Source organism: Phascolarctos cinereus, unplaced genomic scaffold (genome assembly GCF_003287225.1).
Source record: "Phascolarctos cinereus isolate Bilbo 61053 unplaced genomic scaffold, phaCin_HiC Scaffold_4;HRSCAF=312, whole genome shotgun sequence".
In the NCBI taxonomy this organism is placed as follows: domain Eukaryota; kingdom Metazoa; phylum Chordata; class Mammalia; order Diprotodontia; family Phascolarctidae; genus Phascolarctos; species Phascolarctos cinereus.
The window spans coordinates 141537308-141562791 of NW_027555847.1; the positions used below are offsets into that span (position 1 = coordinate 141537308).

At 39.6% G+C, this 25484-nt stretch overlaps 1 protein-coding gene across 2 annotated transcripts in view; it reads right to left on the bottom strand.

Annotated features, from left to right (window-relative positions):
* SLC44A1 (solute carrier family 44 member 1) overlaps nt 1-22961 on the bottom strand; it is a 213510-nt gene extending 190549 nt beyond the window's left edge. Inside the window, exon 1 of one of the 2 annotated variants that reach the window (XM_020995459.2) lies at nt 22783-22954. In XM_020995459.2, the coding sequence (XP_020851118.1) occupies nt 22783-22815 (33 nt within the window). In that variant the 5' untranslated portion in view covers nt 22816-22954. Of the gene's footprint in view, nt 1-22782 lie in introns of both variants that reach the window. The other variant, XM_020995458.2, reaches the window with a different exon arrangement.
* Nucleotides 22962-25484: the final 2523 nt, after the last annotated feature.

Genomic DNA, 25484 nt, shown 5'->3' on the forward strand with positions numbered 1-25484 from the left:
ACTAATAATATAAATATATTTATAAATTATATAAAAATATATAATTTTTTGTATTTTTATTAGGAGGGATTGTTTCATTCTTTTTATTTGTATCCCCAGTGCTTAGCACATAGCAGGCACTTTTTAAATGCCTGCTGATAGAACCATTGAGCAATCCTACCCTGCCCGGCTTCCTTGGTGCGAGGACGGCCCGGGCAACAGGCCTCCCCGGCCATCTGGGGTCGAGACAAGCCTCCATGGCTTCTTTCTCCTCACGCCTCAGCCCTCAGGCCGGGTTATCCACAGGCTCCTAAGGTTTCCCCCGTCTCACCCGCAGCTGGAGAGGGCAGGGCCAAGACCAACCTTGAGGTACGGCAGGTACCACACCCTTTCCCTTCCATCCTTCACACGTCTATTCCTCCCGCCCATTCCCGACCATGCGCATATGCGCCCTAGAGTAGGCCCGCCCCAGATAGGCTCGAGCATGCGCTCTCCTCCCTATCCCCTTCCCGTGCCCACCCGCTTCCTCTCTCCACTCTTTTCCATTTTTCGTCTTTTCTCTAGGTCTCGCTGTATCCCCACCTCGTTAAATGAGGGAGTGAAACTAAATGGTCTCCGGGTTTAAACAGAAGTGTGGTTAAATTAGTTGCTCGATGACGGGATCATTTTGAATATCCCCCTAGGAAAGCTCTATTTTAAAATTTTCCTGCCCCCCCCATCTCGCCACGACCACCCTGTCCCGTTCTCAACCCCTATTTTAGGCCTAATTTTTTTTTTTAGTCCTAACCTAACAAGACTCTAGGCCATTTTTAGTTTGCAGATTTTAACTCTAAATGACTGAGTCAGTACATCAATAAGCATTTATTACTTGCTCTATACCAGGCACTATGCTAAGCTTTGCATACAAAGAAAGGAAAAAACCAGTCCTGTATTAAATGCATATGTAATGGAACTCAATAAAGTTTCCGGTGAAAGTCTAAGGAAAGAGGGGGTGTGTGGCCGACTTCAATGTCTGAAATGGGAGGCTCTTCTGCTTAAGTAGGTGGGTCTGTAAATAAAGTCCTAAACTGTGTGCTATGCTGAAGGCGTTCCCCAACTTAACCAAGAGCTCAAGCTTACTAATGGTCATTTCCATCTTAACACTCCTCAACCACCACCACAAGAGTCACTTTGGAGTAAAAAGTGGATGGGAGGAGACTGGAATCTATGGGTTCAAAATATCTGTTGGGAAAGCAAGGAAAAACCACAAATAGTATTGCTGAGTTGGCAGTAAGGATAAATCTCTTCGTCCTCTTTTCCCAAAGTATCTTCCCTAGTACTCCATTAAAATTTTCACCTCACTTTGTTAAACTGCCTGAAATTCCACTAATCAGTGTTTTAGTTACCAATAAGAATCCCCCTAAAAGGAGGATGACATTCTTGGACAAACCTTAATGTGATCTAATTTAATCTGATCGGTTTTCTCCTTCCTCGTAAATGACATACGTGGCACTGTGAGAAAATGGGATTTCTTTTCAAGAGTGAAGAAACAAGTAATTTCACCATATGGAATTCCAAACATTCACAAACCTGAGGTGCTGCAGAAAAAAAGGCTTAAAGGGGCATAAAAAGAGAGAGAAAAATAGAGAGAAAGTGGGAATACCAAAGCCAAATAATTCAAAGAGTTGGCTTAGTATAAACTCTATATAGCACAGAAAGGCACTCTTCTTCCTCCTTTCAAATAGACCCTCTCCCTGAGCAACTATAATTCAGAATGGTACCAGTTAATGCTAGAGTTCAGCCATGCTGTGGGTTAAATATAGACTTCTGTGGTCTGGTCTGGAAACCTAACAAGCATTTCTAAACTAAATTCACCATCATTCCCATGATTTCTGTGGGGAAAAAGCATTCATTCCCAACTTCCAAATTATCAATTTCCAAAAGACTTCGGGGACACAACCCAAGTTGGGAAACTATCTGTACTCTCAGTCTTCAAAAGTCCATTTAAGAAGAAGGAAATACTATATTTTACAAATGGATTAACAGGTACCTAGAAGTTAAGTAACTTGAACAAAGGAGCTGTATCTACTGAAATCTACATTAAAATACAATTCAGCTGTGTAATTATACCAAAAGAATCTCTCTCTCAGTTTTACAGAGGTAGGGAGCTAAGGGAGTAGACTATTACATACTCTATCAGATTTGGGTAAATCTGTTGGTTATTTTTGCTAAAAATGTCTTCTTCCCTTGTGTGTGCCCATAAAGACAAGTAGGGTTGATATGGAAGGTGCACCAAGTATACATGGAGGATTATCATGTAGAAACAGGATTAAATTTGTTCCATTTAGCCTAAGACAGCCAAAAGAGGGACAATGGGTATAAGTTGTAAAAGGGGAAAACTGATGTCTGCAAAAGCTTCCCAACAATTATGGGCTGCCTCAAGAGGTGGTAGGTTCTCCCTTGGTGGAAATCTTCAAGCAGAAGGTAGATAGCTATTTGTCAAGTGTGCCATCATGGGGAAGTCCTTTCAGGTATGAGTTTGATAGAGCAGCTAGGTGGTGAAGTGGATAGCGCATTGAGTGTGGAATCAGCAAGACATTAGTCTGCCCATGAGTTGAAATCCAACCTTAAGGTACTTACTAGCTGTGTGACCCTGGCCAAGTCATTTAACCCTGTTTGCCTCAGTTCTTCATCTGTAAAATGAGCTGGAGAAGGAAATGGCAATCCACTCCATGAACTGGATGGATTAGATGGCAAGCCAACAAGTTTCTCTCCAAGTGTGAAATTCCAGTGATTCTTATTGATAGTCTGTGACTCCAAAAGGCATTTTATATCTCAAAGACTCAGTTTCTTCATTTGTAAAATGGGAATAATAGCACCCACTTCATAGGGTAGTTGTGAGGCTCCAATGAGATAATTTACATAATGAAAATAATGCTTCCCACTTTATTGAGCTGTTGTGTGGAAAGAACTTTATAAAGTATCATTTCAATATTAATTCCTAGGATCATTATCATCAATATTTCATCTCATTTGTTTCAAGGAATGGCTGTCTGGGAAGGGGAAAGGGACGTATATATTTGGAAATAAAGATGACAAAGCAACAAAAGGAAAATAATTTTGGAAAAACATTTCTCAATTTTTTTGCATCCCTATATTTGATAATATGTAAAACTAGCATTTCTTTTACTTGGGCCTTAAGTTACTTGCTATCATATATATTTTGCACAAGCCCCTAAAAAGCTAATTGATGTATCATCTTTGGAAAAACTATTCCTTGTCTATAAAAATAGGTTTAGCCTCAAAGGGACCAGTACAAATTATATTCATAAGGAAATTTTCTCCTAAAGACAATGTATGCCTTCTCTAGAGTCAAGTCCTATCTCTAATAGCTTAGTACTTTAATTTTGTTTTCCCTCACCAATAGTTCAATTATAATCCAAACATGGATTCTTATTTACCTCACACAAGCTGATCTATAACTGGTGACATCATCATGCTGTAAGTTGTGTTGAGAAAGGCCCATTCATCACAAGATCAAAGAATCAGTAACTAATGGTAACCAAAATTTTTTTAAAGACTGTACATTCAAGTTGGTGATTTCATAAATCAATGATGTTAGGCTACATACTTATGTATGGTTATATACTTAATGTATGGTTATACTTAATAAAACCCTTAAGGTAAGGATAACCAAGGAGGGTTCAGAGGAAAGTAAACCTCAGTCTTTGATCTGGACCTGTCATTTCTTGTGAAGAACTCCTATACGGAAATTTCCTCCACTTGCATATAGTCTGCAATTTATGCTCTTAATTGCCTAGGAGACAGGCTAAATGATTTGCATTGGGATCACAGTCAGTATGGATTAGAGGCAAGGTTTGAACTCCGGTTCTCCTGAGTTCAGAATTCGCTCTCAACCTCCCCCTTCCAATATCATTCTGCCTCTCATCAGTATTCTGATGACAAAATATCCTCTCACAAAATAACTGAAAATGAAAAGTAAACTTCTCTCGTACCCTCCACTAGAATGAGTCTCAAATTTCCTTCTATTCAATGAAGGCCAAAAAAGGCACATTAAAAATAAGGCCACAATTTGACTTTTGCTTGGGTTTTTTCCCCATCCTTTCTGCCCTGAGTTGAAAACTAATATATAATAACTTAGTAACTAAAATAAAGGTATAATTCTCTTCCATCCCTATTAAGCCCTTTTCCACACCTCCCTTAGTAATGGCTCCTCCATTAGTAATCTGAAGCATCTGGCAGGTTGGCCATATCCCATCCCCCTCCCCCAAACCTTTTGTCACTGCCATCCCCTTAACGATGTTAAAGTGAAACAGAAGATGGGTGGATGTAAAAGAAAACAGTGCGTAGCAGGTCATATAAACGAGGGAGATTTAAATTTGTGTGGGGACAAATAAGTGAGAAGTTAGCACAACACAGTAGAACATGAAATAATAAGAGAAAATGTGTTAACTAAGAGAAAGAAAGCATGAGTGGAAGACTGGGTGGGAAGAAGAATACAGCGGCTTGGGCTACATCGGGTAGGATGAGTCAGCGAATGTATGAAAGCAGCAAAATGACCACCAGATGCTAATACCCAGTGACAAAACATTTGCTCTCTCCAAAATGACCTTTATTAGTTTCCAGGACCTTATAATAGAAAAAAAACCTTTTTTGAGAAAGGAAAAAAATCATTTTAAATATTTCAATAACATCCTTAAAATGTTTGTTAAATAATTTCATTTTAATGACTTCCATTGGACTGCAATATGCATTATAGATTTGTCAACGGAAAGTTGTGGTTTTATTATTTCCTGTTTATAGACTATCTTTATTAAACAGAACAAGGAAGACTTTTGCTCACAGATAAAATAAATTTATATTTAGCCTAAAGTTTACAGAATGGAAGATTTATCCTTACCAACCAAACAGAGATACATATGGGTATGAATGACTTTTCAAAAGAAATGTCTATTTTTTTTAGGGCACTTTTTCCTGGAATTTCTATTGTTCAGGTCTCATAATCAATCTAAAAATTAGTCCAGAAGTTGCCGAGGGGGTACATTACTTTGTTATAAGAGGAAACCCATAAATGAAAGAGCTTACAAATAATACCCATCAGCTAGAGGTATAAGTTCACAAATGAGCTTTTTTCCTCTTAGCATACCAATAATTTGCATCTTCTTCCCATGTTCTGCCTTCTCATTCTCTCTACTCTTCTTTCTTTTTCCTCAGAGAGGCTCTAGGTCAATTTTTTTTTCCCTGAGGTGTGGTTAGGAACAATTTCTGCAACATTCCTTCATGACCTTTCCCACATCAGTTGGAACAAGGTGAGATATGGGCTCCCATGAGCCCAGCTAGGTATTGATGAAGAGGGGAGGTGGCAGCAAAGAAACATTCATTTTGTTTCTCTCATTGCTGTTATCTGCTTTACAGTGGCCTTGGCCATATCAGTCTTTTGAGAACTGATAGTCTAGGAATATCTTCAGGTTGTGGTAGGAGCAGCAGCTGTGACTACTCTTCTTGCTATGCCCTTCCTTCTTTCTCTCTCCTGGACTGGTTTCACCAACTTTATAACACATAGAAACATTTGATACTGAAGAAATGCAACCATACTTTAACACAAGAGGTTCAAATTTAGGAATTTTTTCCCTAAAGTAGTAGGAAAAAATATTGGAGGGTTCCTGGTTTTAGTCTATTTTTTATTCACATGGGTTGATAAGACTGTTGTTGCTTTAATAAATCAGTATCAGAGGCCATCGCTTCTAGAGAATTCATCCTCTCCAACCATATAATGCATTCATTCAATCCATAAATATTTACTGGGCACCTATTGTGTACAAAGTGCCAAAGAGATCTATAACACATGGGCCCTGCCCTTAATCATTCTTCTCTCAGAAATGATAAAAAGAAAGTCACCTTCAAACAGACTGGATCCTAAAACTTTTGATCTCCTCATGACAGGCAAGCTTATAAAGAGAAAATGCAAGAAGTAAAGAGGGCTGGTTCACCCTTTTCATGTAGACATCAAGGTGTCATCAGCAGTACCAACAGCTGTTCTGTCTCTTAAAAGCCAATCTCCACAACCCAGTTGGAACTACCCATAATCCTTCCCTAACCCCAATTCAAGAAGTAATTATGCTAACAAAAGATTTCAAAATATGCTATATTTTATATGGTCAACTTGAAGCTATTTCTATCATTTAATCACAGTATTTTAAATAGGATCCTATTAAGGTTTGTGAAGTGGTCAAATCCAATTTCAGATTTGCTGACAATTTCTTACTCACTATGTGTGATAGGAACTCATCAGACTCATCAGTTCCTAATGATAGAATCACACAGTTTTACTGCTAGAAGAGAACTTAGTGCTCATCTAATCCAATCCTCTCATTTTATAGATGAGTAAACTACAGCTTACACTTTTGCTATCATTTGGCTAAATAAAACTCAAAGAAAATCTGAGTAGCTTCATAAGCCCTCCTGTTCCTTTTTGTTTATCACTATCTTATTATAAGCAGATGTTTCTACAAAAGCATCCCTAGAGTTACCAAAGTTTAATACGTTGATCTGAGTTTCTGTCCTTGGATTACAATATCCAACCAGTTCCAAAAGAATTCTTCCACATCTGATCCCATTTTAAATATAAAAATGATGCATCTCATTAAAGTATTTTTTTTAACTTCATCACTGAATTCTGCTTCTAACTCCAATAAAGCCTAACACAGTCAGTACCAATAATATCTGATGAATAGAAAGGTGGAAGGCATCAAGTACATTTTCAAATGCCAGATTTTATTTAAAAGCAATTCCATCTTTTGAAGCCCCTCCAACCCCAAACTCAATTGTTCTTCAAAAGATCTGCTAAAAACACACTTGCAAAATCCATTTTTAAAGGGTCTTTCTCTAGTAAGGACCTTGCAGGCACGGGATGGCATTCTCCTTTGAAGTATGTGAGGTGCAGAATGTGGTTTAGAGAAGGTAAGAATTCCAGTTCCTACCCCAGTACTTAAGCCAAGTTGTGTATACACAATTTGATCCGAATACACAACTTAATCATTTGTACTATGCAGTCATCAACTTCCCTGTAGCCATTTTCTTGATAATTTCCAGTTTCATTGCTCTCCCGAGCAAGGTAGACATTCAATAAATATTAAGTAAAATTAACAATTACATTAAACCCCTCAGAGTCAGGATGTGATACAGACTAAATAAACAAATAAGTTGTCCTCTTTTTCACAGACCTCTGGTCTATTCCATTTTCTAAATAGCTCTAATTGCTAAAGTTTTCCTTATATCAAGTCTAAATGTACCTCTCTACCTTTCACCTATTGCTTCTATTTCTGCCTTCTAGGGCCAAACAGAGAAGTCTAATTCTTTTTCCACACAACCAGCCATCATCACACTCCTTCTCGTCCACCAAAATAAGCCATGCCATCTGCCTTCAGCCAGTTCTCATGTGGTATGAAGGAAACCCTTCCTTCACCATCTTAATTACCCTTCTCTGGACACTCTACCTTGTGAATGTCCTTTCTAAACTATGGTATTCAGCACTTAAAGCAATTCTCCAGATTATTATCTGGTCAGGACAGAATATAATGGGACTGTCACTGTCCTAGTCCTGGAAACTGTATCTTAATATAATCTAAGATTGCATTAGATTTTTGGGAAGGGAGGAATAAGCACATATACAGCACTACCGTGTACCTGGCACTGTGCTAAACACTTTACAGCTATTATTTCATTTGATCCTTACAACAACCCTGGAAGGTAGGTGCTCTTTTTATTTTCATTTTACAGTTAAGGAAATTGAGGCAAGCAGAGGTTAAGTGACTTGTCCAAAGTCACACAGCTAGTAAATGTCTGAGGCCACATTTGAATTCCAGGCCCAGAACTCGAACCATTATGCTAGCTTCCTAGGTGTCCTACTAGGACATGCTTTCAAATTACTGACTCATATTGAGCTTGCATTCCATTAAAAGACCCCAAACTTTTAACAAAAATTGCCTTCAAGTAATACCATGCCTTCCGCAGCCTGTATTTAAAAAAACAAACAACTTTTTAAAAACTCAAGTGTGAGACTTTATATATCTATCCTTATTACTTATTAAATTTCATCTTATTAGATTTGGACCAGCATTTTACCTGTCAAATCTTTTTGGATTCCATAATTCTCATCCAAAGTGGTAACTTTCCCTCACTCATGTTGCTTACACATCTGATAAGCACATCATCTATGATTTTATCCATGTTATTTATTAATAAAATATGTAAACACACAGATTCCTAGGATACTCAACTAGACATTTCCTTCCTGACAACAAACCAACCCATTAAAGACTACTGAGTCCAACTAATCAACTACTTTCAAATATAACAATTTACTATTCTCTAGTCCATATCTTTCATCTTATCCCTAAAAATAGCATATGAGACTGTCAACAGCTTTGCTAAACTATATCTATAGCACTTCTCTGACCTATCAGCCTAGCAACTCAAGGGGTGGGGTGGGGGAGACAGAGAGAGGGAGAGAAGGAGAGAGAAGGAGAGAGGGAGAGAAGTAGAGAGGGAGAGGAGGGGATGAGAGTAAAGGAGGAAAGAGGGAGGGAGGGAGAGAGAGAAATGAGGATAGCCTGGCATGATTTATTTTTTTATGAAGCCAAGCTGGTACTTTATGATTATCTCTTCCTTTTCTAGATGTTCATTAACCATCCCTTTAATAATTCATCCTAGAACTTTGTCAAGAATTGACATCAAATTTTATGGCATATAGCTTTCAGACCCTATTCTTACCCTTTTTTGGAAAAAATCAGGACATTTGTCTCTCTCCAGGACAGTAGTACCTCTACCACTGATAGTGGCTCAACAGCACAGCCACCATTTCTTTCACTATCTTAAGATATAGTTCATCTGGGCTTAGTGATTGGAATTCCTCAAGGATATCCAGATGCTCTCCCCATTTATCTTGAATTTCAACTTACTGTTAGCCATTTTGTTCTGTCTTTTACAGTCCAAAGACCAAAGATCATTCTCCTTAGCAGAGAAAACAAGCAAAAAAAAAATCCATTTCCCATCTACCTTGAACAGCAGTCTGGCCCTTCTTAGGTCCTCCTTTCCCAGTATTGCCAGGAGAAAAAAAAATCTTTTTGTTGTGAGCTTTGCTTGTTAACTTCCAGCCAATTCTGTGCTTTTAGCACTTCTATTCTTACATGACAATGCAGCATGGCGAACAGGCTAGCAGGCTGGAGTTGGGAGACAGAAAGATTTAAGTTTGAATCTCACTTCTGACACTTAGCTGTGTACCTCTGACACTCAGTTTCTTTACCTGTAAAATAGGGGGAAAATACCTGTAGTGCCTCCTCACAGTATTGTTTGTAAGGCTTAAGAGATAAAGTATGTAAAGTGCTTTGCAAACTTTAAGGCAATACTGTCTCAATTATGATTACTGTCACTGAGTGCCACACTTGTGTATTTATGTTCCATTACATGGCCTAGCTTCTATGTTCTGTGCATGCCTTTCTAAAAATCTAAGTTGGTCAATGAACTTCCTATACTCAGTCAGGAACAATCTCTTTAGACAACTCACCCTTTTACTCTTCAATGGAATTGTGTCTGCTCATTTCTTCAGAATTTTATTTTTGAAAGTCTTCTTTTCCTTCTGAGATTACTTCCTCCAGAGAAGTTTAGTTCATAAGATCCTCCCCATCCTTTCTTTGAACACTTTGTAATTTGTTGTTCCAAAATGCAGGGTGCATGTCAGACTATGCCCAGCTTTCTTCTCCTTTATTAGAAATTCTAAGATGGAGTGGGCTATTCATTTCTACTTCAGCAATCAGTTGCAACTTGATGGTGAGAATCAAGTCCAGAATAACAGTTCTTGTTGCTTCTGCTTTTTTGAAAGAGGAAATTATCCTTAAGGCTCAATTATTAGTTTTTCTGCCTTTGGCAAAGAGAGCTCCAGCAGCTATCTGGATAACTGAAGTCTTCTCTCATTACCATATCTTGTCTCCATATCAGTTTTATGATTTCTTTCCTGAATTCATCTATTTCCTTTTGGGGTTTTTTTTCCCCTCCAGGTAATCTGTAGTATACTCTGATAACACTATTACTTGTTTCTGCCTTGGATGATTTTCACTCACCATGCTTCCCCACTCTGGTTCTTGGATTTCCTCATATGAATATATCTTCTTAATAGCTACTTTACACCACCTTCCCTTACTTTCCTCCCACACACATATACCATTACCTATTACATTTCTTTCCAATCACTTATACCTTTCCAGAACAAAATTTCAGTTATGGTTTCCATCCCACAAAGTTTCAGTGATACTTGACTCCTTGAATTAAGATATTTAGTTCAGCTTTCTTGTTAGACACTCTTTGTGCATCTATGTATAAACATTACACATCATCCATGTGTTTTACTATTCGTTCCATTCTTAGTTTTTGTCTCTGGTAAAGTTCTGGGCATCTCAACTGCCATTCTTCTTTGTCAACTTTATCTCCATGGTATCTAGCTTGGTAAAATTAAAGTTTTCTCCCCACCTCCTTTTATTCAAAGCTCTTGATTTGAATTGAAAGACTCTTGGCGTGTGTGTGTGTGTGTTTTCTATTTCTTCTTAGTTAAACTTCATCAGGAGCCTGTCATTCCTATATTTTAAGACATGGACCAGAATATTCAAAACCCATTTCCAGACTCCATTTTCTTAACCAGCTGTTCTTTCTCCAAATCTGTCTTTCTCTTCTGAAGCCCTTGTCTTTCATGAGCAGCTGTGAAGAAAATACCACTTGTGTTCCTAAGGCTTTCAGCTTCTTGTCCAGACTTCATAATCCTTAGAAGTGCTTTTCTAATTCCCTCCAGCAGTATCACTTAAACCTATGTGAATCATCAGAAGTGAGAATCAGTCATCCAGTCAGTCAATAAGCATTTAGTAAGTGCCAATTATGTGCCAGGCACTGTGCTAAATGCAATTAGTCATCAGGTTTGACCAGTCTTGACTTCCAGTTTCTCTGTCACATTCCAGATACATGCCCCAGGAAGACAACAGGGCTCTCTATCAGCTGAATTCAACCTATTCAAAACCAAACTTAAAACTTCTTGCCAACATATCAGAATCCCACCTTCACTTCTGTGTGTGTGAGTGTGTGAACACCATTCTCCCTAGAAACTCCTATTTATTTATCTTCTCTATCACATCCTATATATCTAGTAAATCATCAAATTATTTCCATTTTCCCTTCAAAATGCCTTTTAGAAGACATACATTTTTTGGACACGGCTAAAGTGAGAATCTGATTTGCCAGACTATGTAGATACATAATGGGGGATGTTTATCATCATCATCCTTGTTGTTCAATATTTGGGGGGAGCAGTAGTGGAAAGGCCAGATTAATTTTTAAAAACCACTTGTTACTTAATTTTTTCAATGAAAGAAGGCATTTGCCATCCTGATTTCAGATTGCAACATCATAGGAATAAGGATTATACCTGTGATGTCACTAGTATATGGAACTCTTAGATGAGGAAACTCCCTCTATCAAATGCATGCTGACACCTCCTTTCTCTGAAACTAACAGAGAGTTTCCAGATTACTGAGGCTGGGTGACTTGCCTAAGATCACACAACTGTTATGTGTCAGATGTGGGATTTGAACACAGGTCCTCAAGGTTTGAGGTTAGATCTCTATTCACGTACACTGACAAACTATAGACAGGTTTTGAACATAGTAACATGGCAGTGGTGTGAGGGGACAGAACAGAGAGGATAGAGATTGGAGACTGGAAGACCACTTAGGGGAATATTGCAATAGCTCAGGGAGGTAGTAATAAGGGTCTGAAGAGGATTAGGACTGTGAAAATGCAAGCAAAGGACAGATGCAAAAGATGTACTATAAAGACAAAATGGATAGAACTTTTTGGATTTGGGAAGTAGGGGAACCTAAGATTCAATTCAATTCAACAAGTACATATTAAACATATCTATTCTGTACAAAGTACTGAGATAAACCCTAAGGATACAAAAACAACAATTTTAAAATGCCTTTCAAATATTTACTTCTCTGTTTTTAATACTACCTCTGGTTATTACTGAAAACAGCCTCCTAGCTAGCACTACTGGCTCTGGTGTTTCCCTCCTCCAAATCATTTTGCCTATCACTTCACTTCCTTAAACACCATTTTCACTATGCCACTACCTTGCTCAAAAAAACCAAAACAAAACCCAAAAGCTCCTTATTTTCTATCAAGGCAAAACTCCCTGTTTCTCACAGTCATAATCTGACTCTACCCTACTTATATAACTGTATCCCTTGCCCAATTGTCCTCAACATGCAGCTTCCATTTTAGTCAAGCCAGTTTCCTTAGTAGTAAGAAGACTTGGTTTTCAACACAAATTTAAGAAAAACAAAACCTAAAAGCATTACATAAGTGCAAGATTTCATGCAGAGTATTCCTATTCTTATCGGCAGGCCTTCTTTCATGTTCCCATTCGCTATGACTCACATCTGATTTTCTCCATGGAATGTCTGATGACCATTCCAAGCCTCCTCACTCATCTCTCTAACTCAAACCCTAAAGCAGTTATAGACTATACCACAAATGAATGTTGAAACACAAATCATTCTGTAAGGTTCTGTGTTGTTTGGGGATATGTATCACAGCAAAGAAAATAGTAAGAAAATGGCAAAAGGGTTAAAAAATCAGTGTTCATTTTAAGATGCTCACATGACAGACATTATGTTAGAAGGAATTAAGTTCTGATTTATTTATAGCATTGTAATTAGATGTTTCCACCAAGGCCCTATTCTGAGTTACAGCATGGAGGTCATATGATGCTCAATTCTAAAAGAATATGACAGGAAGAAAACAAGCCCTGACCTGTTCTTCCAAGCTGGAAAACCTTCCAAGTGTAGTTCTGACAAACTCTTCTGTTTAGGCAGACTTCAAGGTTGCACTGCATTTTACTTATATTATCCCATTTAAACCTTATAACAACCCTGTGAACCAGACATAGTGGCATACCCCTGTAATCCCTGCTGGTGGGAGAGGCTGGGACTGATGGATCACTTGAGCTCAGGAGTTCTGAGCCACAGTAGAGCTAAAGTTGATCACTCTTCTTCCCCCCTACTCCCTACTCTATCCTCCCCTCAGACCCCAGAGTGGAAGGGGTGAGAGGAGCAAAACAACACAGGTTAGAAATAAAGCAGGGCAGGGAGCAACTAGGTGGCGCAGTCGATAGAGCACTGGCCCTGAAGTCAAGAGAACCTGAGTTCAAATCCGGCCTCAGACACTTGACACTTACTGTGTGACCCTGGGCAAGTCACTTAACCCCATTGCCTACCCAAAAAGAAATAAAGCAGGGCAGAAGTTTTCATGCTTCTCAGTCATGGGAAAAGCTTATGAGTGGCTGAGCATTTCCACCCTGGGTAAAACAGGGAGACCCGGTCCAAAACAAAACAAGATTAAAAACAACAACAACAAAGAAAAATTTATTTCAGTAATTACAAATCCCATTTTACAGCTAAGGAACTACGTGCAGTTGTATAGCTAGTGTCTGAAGTGAGATTCTGATCCAGATCCTCCTGACTACTAGTCCTGTACTCTTTTCAGCAACTCAGGAAACAATCTACTAATGTGAATAGAGTGCCTCCAACCTGTGTCAGTGAAGACAGTATCCACCTGGACGAAAACACAGAAACCTGGGGTACTAAAGTAAAAAGTAATCATCTCATGACTATATTCTTGTAAGCAAGCAGAAGTCTCATCCTCAATTGCCTGCAAAACCACAGATCTCTTAAAAGTACCAGAGTTTCCCCGGTGATAAATACTGGTTTGAAACATTTGTCAGAATGTATAAGAAGGAAGAGTAATACTACCTACGTTTTGGAATCTTTGGGGATTTTGCTATAGTGATATTCTGAAGTACAGTAACCCTCAGCTTTTCTTCAGATCTACTGCTAGCCAGGAAGACAGTATCCAGGTGGGTCACTATAATGACCTGAATTATCTTCCCCTGAACCCTCTATGTTTGCAGTTAATACATTTTGAATAGAGCCTCCTGAAGCTTTAAGGATAGTAGCTATGATTACTAATTAATCAGAATTTCTAAGGACAGCGCTAAGGTGATAACACTGACAAGCAGGTACATCTCTCTCCTTTATTTGTCAACCTTTCCCTCTCTGTAGCTGTTTCTCAGCCTGTCACCTCTCTCCCTCCCTCTGTGTGTCTATTTCCCTTTCTTCCTCTCCACCACTACTTAATTAGTTAGGTTCCCTGGGAACATGAGCTGTCTCTATTCCTCACAGTAAAAGTGCACTTGCACAAGGGTACAAGGGTAGATGTTGAGTTCTTCAGCATAGGAGCTCTTAAAGTAAAGGCTCGATGCCCACCTCTTAGAGATTAAGATAGGATTCTTAATCTGGATGGGCATGTAGCCTCTGCTAGAAAAAAACTCCTTAGATAAGGTTCCTTCTAAATCTATTATCATTACACTTCCCTAACTGGCCATAATATAGAATTGAAGTATATCTTCATATACTACATTTATTAAGTAAAGTTTTATGTTCCCTATTCCCAATTTAATATACATGTATCAGAAAACACATTTGCTTCTGCCTACCAGTTATCTGCACATTGGACAGCATTAAAAATAGTAATCCCTATAAGTTAGAGTTTGCCTTTAAAACTCATTTAAAAGAAATTATCATAGGCAGTTTGAAGAGGCAGCTAAAAACAGTAAAGCCATTTAATAAAATAAGTGTTGGTCACTGCCAATTTTTGATCAACAAAAAGCCTTGAACATAATAAAATCACGCATTAAGATTCAATCATCATTTTTAAATTTCAAGTCTAAAAGAAAAATCTAGGATTTAAATTAAGAGCTAGAAAGGATTATCAGAGTACATGGATTCAAATACAATTTACCACCAGTATGACCTTGCGCAAAGTCAATTCACATCTTTAGGCTTGTTTCCCCCTCTGCAAAATGAGAAGGTTAAGTTAAATGATATGTCCCTTTCAATTATATGAAAATGAAAGTTTCTGTAACTACTACTATATTATTATCCCTAGTGGACCTAGTGGACCGATTCTCAGGTCCCCACTCATTGGCTGGGCTGACAAACACTTGAGAACCAAGAGACACTGGATACACACTTCCTTCTTCTCAGTTATGGAATCTAACTCCTTTCTTATGATGGCAGGAGTGGACCCTAAAAGACCTTTTGCCATAATTACATATAAAAAAGAATACGTGAACACATAGCACTGTCAATATGTTTTTACGTCCCTCGTCCCCATTATCATTTTACCTTATTTCTCTATATATTCAGCACATTTCTCTTTCCTTTCTTTTCCTTTTTCTTCGAAATTAAGACCTTTCCCATTACTTGAACTTTAAGCTTTTTCCTGGAAAATTTGCATGAAGCAGTTTTGGTAAATTGAATCAGTGAACATATAAGAGAAGCTTGTTAATTTAAGGAATCCTATGATGACTTATTTTCCAAAGTTAAAAAAAATTCCATTTTATCTTTGTGTAAATTTGAAACTTAATATGTAAGACAGCACAGAATCTCAGAATGATGCTACCTCAGAAGCATTTATTCCAATCAGTGAAGCAATCCCTAACAATTGCCATTCAGTCTTTGCTTGAAGACGTTTACTCTATAAGACCTTCAATTTAAGACCTCTAGTCTACCTTAAAATTGAAGATGGTTTCTATACCATTGGAAGGGTAGAAGAAGCAGCACATTAAAAGACAGGGTGGTATGGAAGAAAAACCAAAGGGCTCAGGCAAGTTGGATCTATTATACCTGTGACACTAACTAGTTATATGACCCTTGAGGAATTGTTTCTTTACCTGTAAAATGAAGAGCTTCAGGATCTTTAACATCCCTTCCATCTCTAAAATTCTAAGTGGACTAAGATGTTCAATCATTGGTTAAATGTGGAGACTCACCAATAGCTTCACACAGAGATATCTGGTTTTACAAGAAACAAAATATATCCAACATGAATCAAGAGTTTACCTTTGTGGTCAGTTTTGTTCCCAACCCAATGGCATACGTTAAAGTAATGTTAAGTGTCCTCATGAAGGGTTTTTGGCACATCAAATTGTGTTCACCAGACCTGGGAACATGTTGTCAAATAGCAGCTAGTTTCTGGGAATTAACCATAATAGATTTGGTAGCCAGGCACCTACCCATTATCTGGTAAAAGGGTAATTATGGCAGCAAAGACTCTTGAGAGTCTATAAATTCAAGAGATGCTATTCTTCAGAGTAAGCCTATGTCTTAACTCATGAATTCTATATATTCTAAGTTCTGTTTTTAAAAAAAAATCTGTTAGGCATTAGATACTTACATTTTTAAGATGTTGGGAATCTGACTGCTACATTAATGTTTTCCGGTTAATCTATATGACATCAAAATTTTCTTCCTTGTTTGACTGACTCTTTTGCAGAAATAACGCACCATATATACATAAACAGATGAAGGATTCATTATTTCATAAGTGTGTTATAGTCCCTAAAACCACAAAGATTATAATTCCTCTATGACTTAAAAGGCAATTTTTGAGAACTGCTAATATTTGAAAAACTGTATCCTTTGATCAAATTTGATCAAAAGCCTCTGTACATATAGCTAGCCTAGGATGATCAAGGGACAGGCAATGGGATCCAAAATCAGGCTAGAATCCAAAGCCTTTTCTGACCTGATGGGACCTGCCAGTTACCTCCATATCATGATAAGGCATGAAAGGACAACTTTAGTGGAGGAAAAAAGCTCCATACAACAAAGACTCTTCCCATCCTCTAATGTTTTTTCTAGGTATAGCAAACAGGATTTGGAGATCATATGTGAATGAAAAGTTTTTGGTTAGTAATTGACACTAAACTCCTATGTTTTTATTTTTACAGTAACTTCTGACATCCTAAGATAACATAAGATCATATATAATAAATGTTAATCAAAATCTCTGGGCTCCTGATAAATTTTTAAAAATTATTCTCAGGACAGAAGACAAAAGCTAAATGTACAAACTTTAAATTTAAGAGCTCAGACTGAGCTAGCAGACAGATCCTGTTTTTCCTAGTTAGGCAGACAGGCAAGGGGCAGTTTGTTCAAATAGAAAGATTTTCCTCTAGCCTCTCTCAATTTCTAAGGTTAGAACTGAAGGACACAGAACATCAGAGACCTTACAAAATCTCCTGTTCTCCACAATACTGCTGTGAGAAATAATGATCTAGTCATTAGCAACAAAGACTTATGGCAGTTTGCTAAGTAATCTTTCCAAAGACTCCTCCACTCAAACTGGTTTCTCAATGGGAAATAGTGTTTAATAAATCTGAAGATTTACCAAGAGAACTTTGAAGCTTAACACAGCAATTGTTTACAGAATTTATGTTGGGGTCTAATAGAACAAAGAAATAAGGAAAGATGGGAATGATTTTTAAAAGAATTTGGGGGAGGATTAATCTCACCAATTGAGAAGAAACTTAAACTTCTATATTTTCTTGCCATTCAATGTGAATTAGGCATAAACTACCACTTCTCCATTTCACTTCCTTGTCTGCTGGTAGTGATTAGCTTACTGTTACTTCCACTGAAACACAAAATACAATAAAACAGTTCTTTAAGAGCTATCACAGAATGAGTTGGCCTTATATTTAAATATATGTTCCTAACCTTAAACTGCACATTAATAATCCAGTTATTTTGTTTATATTTTTCCAACAATTAGTTTGTATGTAAGTATTTCATGAGAAACTTCTCTTCAATCTAAATCTTATGGCCAAGTAATAATTTTGTTTTGACATATAAAACATTGCCACCAAACATTCTGCAGGTTTGATTCTCCACTGAGATCACGCTGAATTTATGTCTGATTCATTATGAGACATAAATTCAACACCACCTCAGTGTAGAATCAAACAGAAAATTCATCATGTTAGGAGTACAAATTCAAATACACAAAAGTAGCCTGGGGAGAATGAAAATCTCTGATCATAAATATTTGGGGTAAGAAGGAAGCACTGCTAAGTTTATAAACATGGCCAAGAAACTGAGGGACAGGGATAAGAAAGAGAGTTCAATTACAAAGATGAATCCACACTATGAAAGGTAAAACACCTTATATTTACATTGATTAAAAACTAACAGGACTTTAAAGTTACTCAGTTCCTCTGAGAAAATTTTTAACGGAGCTAGAGATTAGCTCAGAGCATTTTGCTTTGATGTTCATTGCAGGTTTTGCAAGGCCTGTTATCATTGGCCTTTGCAGACAGCTTCTTTTAAGTTAAGACAGTGTATCCAAACCAGTACAGCAGTTAAAATGTGAACATCTTGCCATAGCATCAAAAGGACAGCCACCCTTTAACACTTTCCTACCTAATCCTCTCCAATGAAGAAAGGCACTTGTTTTAGTAGCAAGGAGGTTAATAAACTCATTTTCTGATTCAGATTTGACCACTGACTTTGAGGAACTCCAATCAGTACAATTATTTTTTTGGCATGTTTACTACATATTTCAAGTGTTCATCAGTTACAGAATGCTACGGCTATAAAGGCTTTACTGATCTCTGCTTCTAAGTAAGACCTTTATTTGAAGATTTCTCTATCTGTAGTTGTGAGGAAGCAGTCGCACGTTAAAAGGCAATGTGGTAGAGTAGAAGTACTACTGGGCTCAAACAACCTGGGATATGGTCCTGGTTCTTCCACTACAGAGATATATGACCTTGGACTGGTCACTAACTTTGTAAGTTTGTTCCCTTATCTGAAAAATGACGGAGTTGATGATTTCTAATGTCTTTTCCAACTCCAATGGTCTGCTAATGACAGAAATTTGTAATCCTCGTTTAGCAGCAGAGACCAATAGTTTCATAGGCTGTATATGTAATTTTCAGGAACCAAAACCTATCCGAAAACAACAAAAAATCAATAGATTGTACTTTTGTGATTCCTTCTATTTCCAGTCCAATAATTTTTATTAAAGTGATGTTAGATGTTCTCCCTCAAGACTGTTAGCATATCAAAGGATGTTACTTGGATGTGGGAACAAGCTGACTTGATATCAGCTAGTATTTGGGGGATTTAACAAAATAGATATGGTAGCCAGGTATTCATTATCTGGTAGTTGCAGTAGGAATAAGATGGTAACACAAGACTTTCACATTCTGTAAGTTCAAGAGATGTTCTTCAGAGTGAAATGGTTTCTAAAATTATGAATTCTTTATATCCTAAATTCTCTTAAATATATTTCTGTTAAGCAATAAATATGCGAAGTTTAAGTTTAGACATTCTCTGTTAAATGTGATAATTACTGCCACATTAATATTTTCTAGGTTATCTGCACAACAATGTCAACATTTACTGTTTAAATAGTTCCTTCAGCATAAAAAAGTCCTACCCATACATCAGTAACACTATGATTCCAGTGATGAAGGCAGTCACTCTGCTGATGAAGATTTCAACCACTTTATCACTTAGAGTCATAAGTCTAAAGCTAAAAAGGACCTTGGAAGCTATCTGGTCCAATCTTCTTATTTTACAGATGAGGAAACTGAGGCCCAGAAAGGTCAATCAACTTGCTCAAGGTCATACAGGTAGTGTTAGAGGTTGACTTTGAACTTGGGTCTTTTGACCATGAACTCAGGTCCACTGTATCATGCTGATTCATAATAAACAATATTTGATAATTGCTACAGCTGAAAAATCCAGCACCCTGGGACCAACCCGGTGCTGCTAATCTAATGACAGGCATAAAATCCAAAACAAGGCCTATATCAAAACTTTTCTGCCCCCTATATTATTATGAGAGGAGAATTTAGTCTAGTCCAAGGATTCTTAATCTTTTCTGTGTCATGAATCCTTTTGGTAGTCTGGTTATGCCTACGGAACTCTTCACAGAACGTTTTAAAATATAGAAAGTAAATACATAGGATTATAAAGGAAACCAATGATACTGAAGTAAAGATGTAATTTTTTCCCATCCAAGTTCATTTACACTCCCCCCCAACTTATGAGTAGACTCTTGGGAACTCTGGTCTAGTCTAACTTTTTTATTTTACAGATGAGGAAACTGAGCTCAGAGAGGAATGACTTGCCCAGCCACGCAGCAATCTGCAAAATGCAGCAGAAGCAGGACTTGAATCCAGGTGTCCTGATGCCCAATGTATAAATATATTACATTGTAATATCAGGATAGCAATGTTTCCCTGCTTGTTCAAGAAAATATATACAACAATAGGCAAGCTTTCCAAACTGGCAGTGCTCCACAAATACAGTATCAATGGAAGAGGATCTATCATGATGTCAGCAGTTTTAGTGGGTCATAATGTCTCACAAGTGGGGAATGACAGTAAAAATCCAAAAATGTTCCATGGCTAGCTGTGTGATACAGAGCCTACTACTGGATATCCCCTTACATGACACAAAAATTCCCCAAAGATTAACGTAAATAGGGTGATTGATATCTGTCTTGTGGGAGTTCAGTCACTCCATGGGGCACAAGATGTGGATGTTCTCTCTTGGCCACTGTATAAAAGTAGAGAGAACAGTGAAAAATAAAGGTGAGAGTTATAGTGTGACACCTATGGCTCCAGAATTTAATTATTCTCACATCAAAAAAGCCATGAATAAAATGCATCAACACTTACCTATTAGACAGGCATTTCATGGCCAAAATAATGAGGATGTGTGAATTAGCTGGTTGCTTAGAAGAAAAAGTAGCATTTACAAAATCTTTATGTAGTACTTAACCGAAGGAAAGCAATATGGTATGGTAGGAAGAATACAGAATTTGAAGTCAGATGACCAAGGTTCAAATTCCATTTCTGCCACTGACCAGCAACTCTGTGAGCTTGCAAATCACTTAATGTCTCTGAACTTTAGTTCCTTAATCAATAAAATGGGGATACTATTTCTATTAGTAGTACAAAGCACAACAGATTTGGAGTCAGAAGACCTAAGTTTGAATTTCAGCTCTGCAGCTTATTTATTACCTCTGTAATCCTGGGCAAATCCTTTAATCTTGCCAAGCCTCTCTATTTCTCCATCTGTAAAATGAGGGCTAGGAATAAATGACCTTTGAGACTCCTTCCACCTTAAATCCATGATCATATACTCACAGAAATGTTATAAAGAACGTGCTTCTATATGCATATGTTTTATTACAGCCGTTATTAAGGTTTATGAAGGATTTCATTAAAAAAATAAAAAAATCTAATCAGCTGAAAGTTTTTATCTATATCCATTCCTCCATACATTATCCATAGGAGAGCTTTTGCCACTTTACCCCTTCTCTTTCTGATTATACGCATTGCTACCACCGCACAGATTCTACAGTTACTTTAATAGCACAGAACGCTACCAACTAATAGTGAACCAAATAACCTGGCCTCTCTATTATCCCCAAAGGGGAGGTGGGAGGATGGAGAAGGAACCAACAGAAACATACCAGAAAAAGAAACTGAATAAATATGGCATGAATATGCCTAGATGACCACTTGTCAGCAATGCTGTAGAAGGGATTCCTGCACCAAGTGCAAGAGAGTGGATTAGGTGACCTCTAAGGTCCCTTCTAACTCTTAAGGTTTTCTGTTGCTCAAATGAACATCCCCCATTCATCTGTAATTCTAGAGACATTTTCTCCTTAACAGATGAGGTTTTCAGAATAAATATGCAGGTTATTTAAAACTGAGTTATATATAGTGCTTTAGCAACAGCAAAAACATTGCTGCCATTAGCCACAGATGCTAGATTTCTGGTGGAAATTTTTTTTAATTTTTGCAAGCAAGCATTTTCCAAAGTGTCAACCAGCCTCTAATTCTGAAAATGAAGCACCCCCATTGGCAAACAAATCACAAATACTATACTTACTAGATTGTTAAGATCACATCCTAGTCATTGTCACAGCCTATTTTTCACTGTACAACACAGGACAGTTTGATGCAGTATTCCTGATTGCTTTTTATCGTACTTGTAAACACAGTTACTAATCTACTAAATTAGGTAATTTACAAACAGGTTTTCTCAGTTATTAGTGGGCAGCAGTCAAGTTCTATTACATTTGATTTACATACAGTTCAATCTAAAAACTGCCTTTCACGGTAAAGTCTAAGACTGGATAGGAGAGTGGCTCATAACATTTGGGTGGGGGCAGGGTAGAAGCCCTGAGAAATCTCTGCATCTCAGCCCTGACAACATTTGGCCAGTGCCCACAGAAAACTAAATTTGGCACCTCTTCCTCCGGTTACATGGACAACAAAGAGGGAGTTTTCGCGGCGCTCCCCTATCAGGTGCTTCATCCCTCTCCCACACCCCACCCTTGGGTTCCTGCAGGGTGCTTCAGGGAAAAGGGGAGTACAGGGGTGGAGGCACAAAGGGAAAAGAGTGGGGGTAAGGACGGAGCGGCGGGGAGAGGATAAAAGCTCTCGTTCAGGATATGGAAGGACTGGTGTCCCAGTAAGTATGTAAAAAGAGAAAGCAGAAGAGCTAAAGATCTCACCGCGCCACAGGATGGGTATTAGGGAGCCTGAGACTATCCACTTGGGGAGCGTGGGGAGTGCTGCAGATCTACGAAGATAAGGAGTCCAACCTAGTGAATGGGGCATAGAGGAGGAACCTGTCCTACCTGAGTGGACGGGCAAGAGCTGAGACGCTGGAGAGAGAAGGGGGGAGCTCTCTTTAGGTGGGGGCCGGTCGGCTCCCTAAGAGAAGACTGCAGATTGGTGGACCGGGGGATGGGGAAAAGAAGGGAAGGAAGGAGGGAGGGAGGGGAGAAGGAGTCTCTCTCCTGGGGTGCCCCGGGGACAGGGCTTAAGCTCACCTGTGCTGCGGAGGTTGAGTTGCAGCAGCCCATGGCGGGGCCGAGGATGCCAAGGAGGAAAGGGGGAAGGGGGCGAGCGCCCAGCTACGCCCCGGGGCCCCTAGGCATCCACAACCCCGGCGGCCGGCCCGGGGGAGGGAGCCGGCCTGTCCCCCCCGTCCTCCTTCTTCTCCTCCTCCTCCTCTTCCGCGGGCACCCGCTCCTGTTCAGCGCTGCTCCGCCTCAGGGACGAGACGGCTGCAGCTCAAGGGGAGCTGCTCAGGACCCACACAAGCGACATCCCCGGGGGGGCGGCTGCGCTGCTGTTGCTGGTGCTGCTCCTGCTGCTGCTGCTGCTGCTGCTCCTGGTGCTGCTCCTGCTGCTGCTGCTGCTGCTGCTGCTGCTGCTCCGGCCGCGGCTGCTGCTGCTGCTGCTTCCAAGCGGAAAGGGGCGGGGGGCGGTGGCGGCGGCGGCACCTCCTCCTCCTCCTTTTCCCTTGCCTCCTCCTCCGCGCCGCGCGCTCCCGTCTCCCATCAGATTCCCGGCTCCCCACCCTCCTTGTGCTCCTCCCTCCGCCCCCTGCGCTGCCTGCGCTGCGCTGAGCGGCGCGGACTCAGCGGGGCGGACGGTGTGGGGCGGGCCCTTCGGAGAGCTGGCGCCGAGCAGCGACCGAGCCGAGTTAGCAGTGGCACCGACGCGGCCCGGGCGGGGAGGGGAAGGAGGCGGGCTGTTGCTGGGGCGATCGGAGGGAAGGCTGGACAACACTGGTACGTTGCCTAAAAGGAGCCGGGCTCCTTCCGGAAGATGAGGCGGAGCAAAGCGAAGGCGGGGAGGCAGGTTGTTGTTTTTTTGTTTTTTACCCTTCCTACAAGAAGTAGGGAATTGCCAGCCCTGCGGGAAATCTGGGGCTGTTTCCCGGACAGAGCTCCTCCTCCCCCACCTTCTCCTCCCATCCCCTAGCTGGCCATCTGGCTTTTGGGACGAAAGGAAACCGGCACTTACGCTCGCCACTGTGGAGGTCAGGGAAGAGAGGGAGGGCGATCGTTTCTTATTATTGGCTCCATTTCACTGACGGGGAAACTGAGGGTACATTGGGCGGGGAGAACTGGAAACTTCAGACTCCTTTGGGCGTCATCACGAGGTGGATGGTGGGATGACCAGGAACTGACCTGGTGAGTCCAGAGCTCGGTGCTTTGGTGAAAAGACGCTCTGGAGTCGGAGGACCTCATTTGGAATTCCACCAATGCTGCTTCCTAACAGGGTTAGCTTGAGCAAGCCACTGACTTAACATTAGTCACTTTTATTATTATGGGGAATCACAGTTTTAGAAATAAGATCCTTATGCTTCCTAGGCACTGTAATGGACTTTTAAAAAAGTGTTATATACGTACTTTGTTCTCAAGAAGTTTACAATCTCTTTGGAAGGACAAAATTCATGAATATTAAAGAACAATGCCAGGCAGTGGAAATTGTAGGGAACAGGATTTTGACGAAGTATAAGAAAAAATAATTGCTAATAATTGAAGTTTTAACCGTAAAAAAAAAAAAGCACCTGCTAATTTCCTGCTTTGTGCAATTCACTGAGGATTCATAAATATGAAACAGTTCCTGCCCTTAAGAAGCTTACAAGGGGAAGACAGTATGTACATAAGTGCACATGTGAAACAAATAAAGTGTAGCCCCTCATCAGGAAGCTTCCTTTTCTAACCAGGCACTCGGTAGTTTACAGATTGGGTCCCCTGCAGGGGGCAGGATCTCAAAAGGTATTCTGTGAACTCTGTTTTCCTAAAATTATATCTCGAGCTCCCACAGATGAGCTTACCTTTAGTAGGCAACCATTAGACACAATTAGCTCAAAGCAAAGACGTTTATTAAGATGACACAGTAAGAACAAAACTAGAAAACATTCTCCTTACATAAATCTGAGGTCATTCTCCCACAAATACAGGAAGAGGAAGCATAAGATTAAAGAGATGGGCCTGGAGTCAAGAATACCTAGTTCAAATCTAGCTTCAGACCCTTACTAGCTGTGTGACACTGGGCGAGTCATTCAGTCTTTGCCTCAGTTTCCCCAATTATAAAATGAGGATAACAGCATCTATACAACAGGGTTGTTGTGAGGATCAAATGAGATAATATTTGTAATGCACTTAGCACCATTCCTGGTGCATAGTAAAAGCTATATAAATGTTTATAACCTCTCTCTTTTCTGACAGTGAGACAGAGGCAGGGAATACATGAGCCCAAGGCAACTAACACCTCTGGAATTGAAGGGCCCCACAGTCCTTTATCTTCTCTTGATATTCTCATAATTTTCCACCCTGGAAGCAGCTTTCCTTCTGGGCAGGTTGCTTAGCTGGGCCCCCGGGTCTGCTTCTCTCACTCTCAACTTCCAGGATTAATTTCTGGACTCTATGGTCAGCTCACTTCTCATGCCAAAAATCATGCTCCTTTACATTGCTTCCTGTTCCCATTGTCTCTCAGTCTTGGCAGCCTGATGGAATTTTATCTGGGCAAGTAACTCCATTGTAAGACACTGGATGGTGAGGGTGGGGAGACAGGAGGGGGGAAAATGATGGAGGAGAAATGTCCCTTCTGCCATCTGGTAGAGGGGAAGGGGTCCCACTCTATAAAAAGCTGTTCCCAGCCTCCAAAGCTAGAATGTCTCCAAGGCTATCAGACTTACACTTTGAAAGGCCACTACAGATGTTGCCAATCTTTA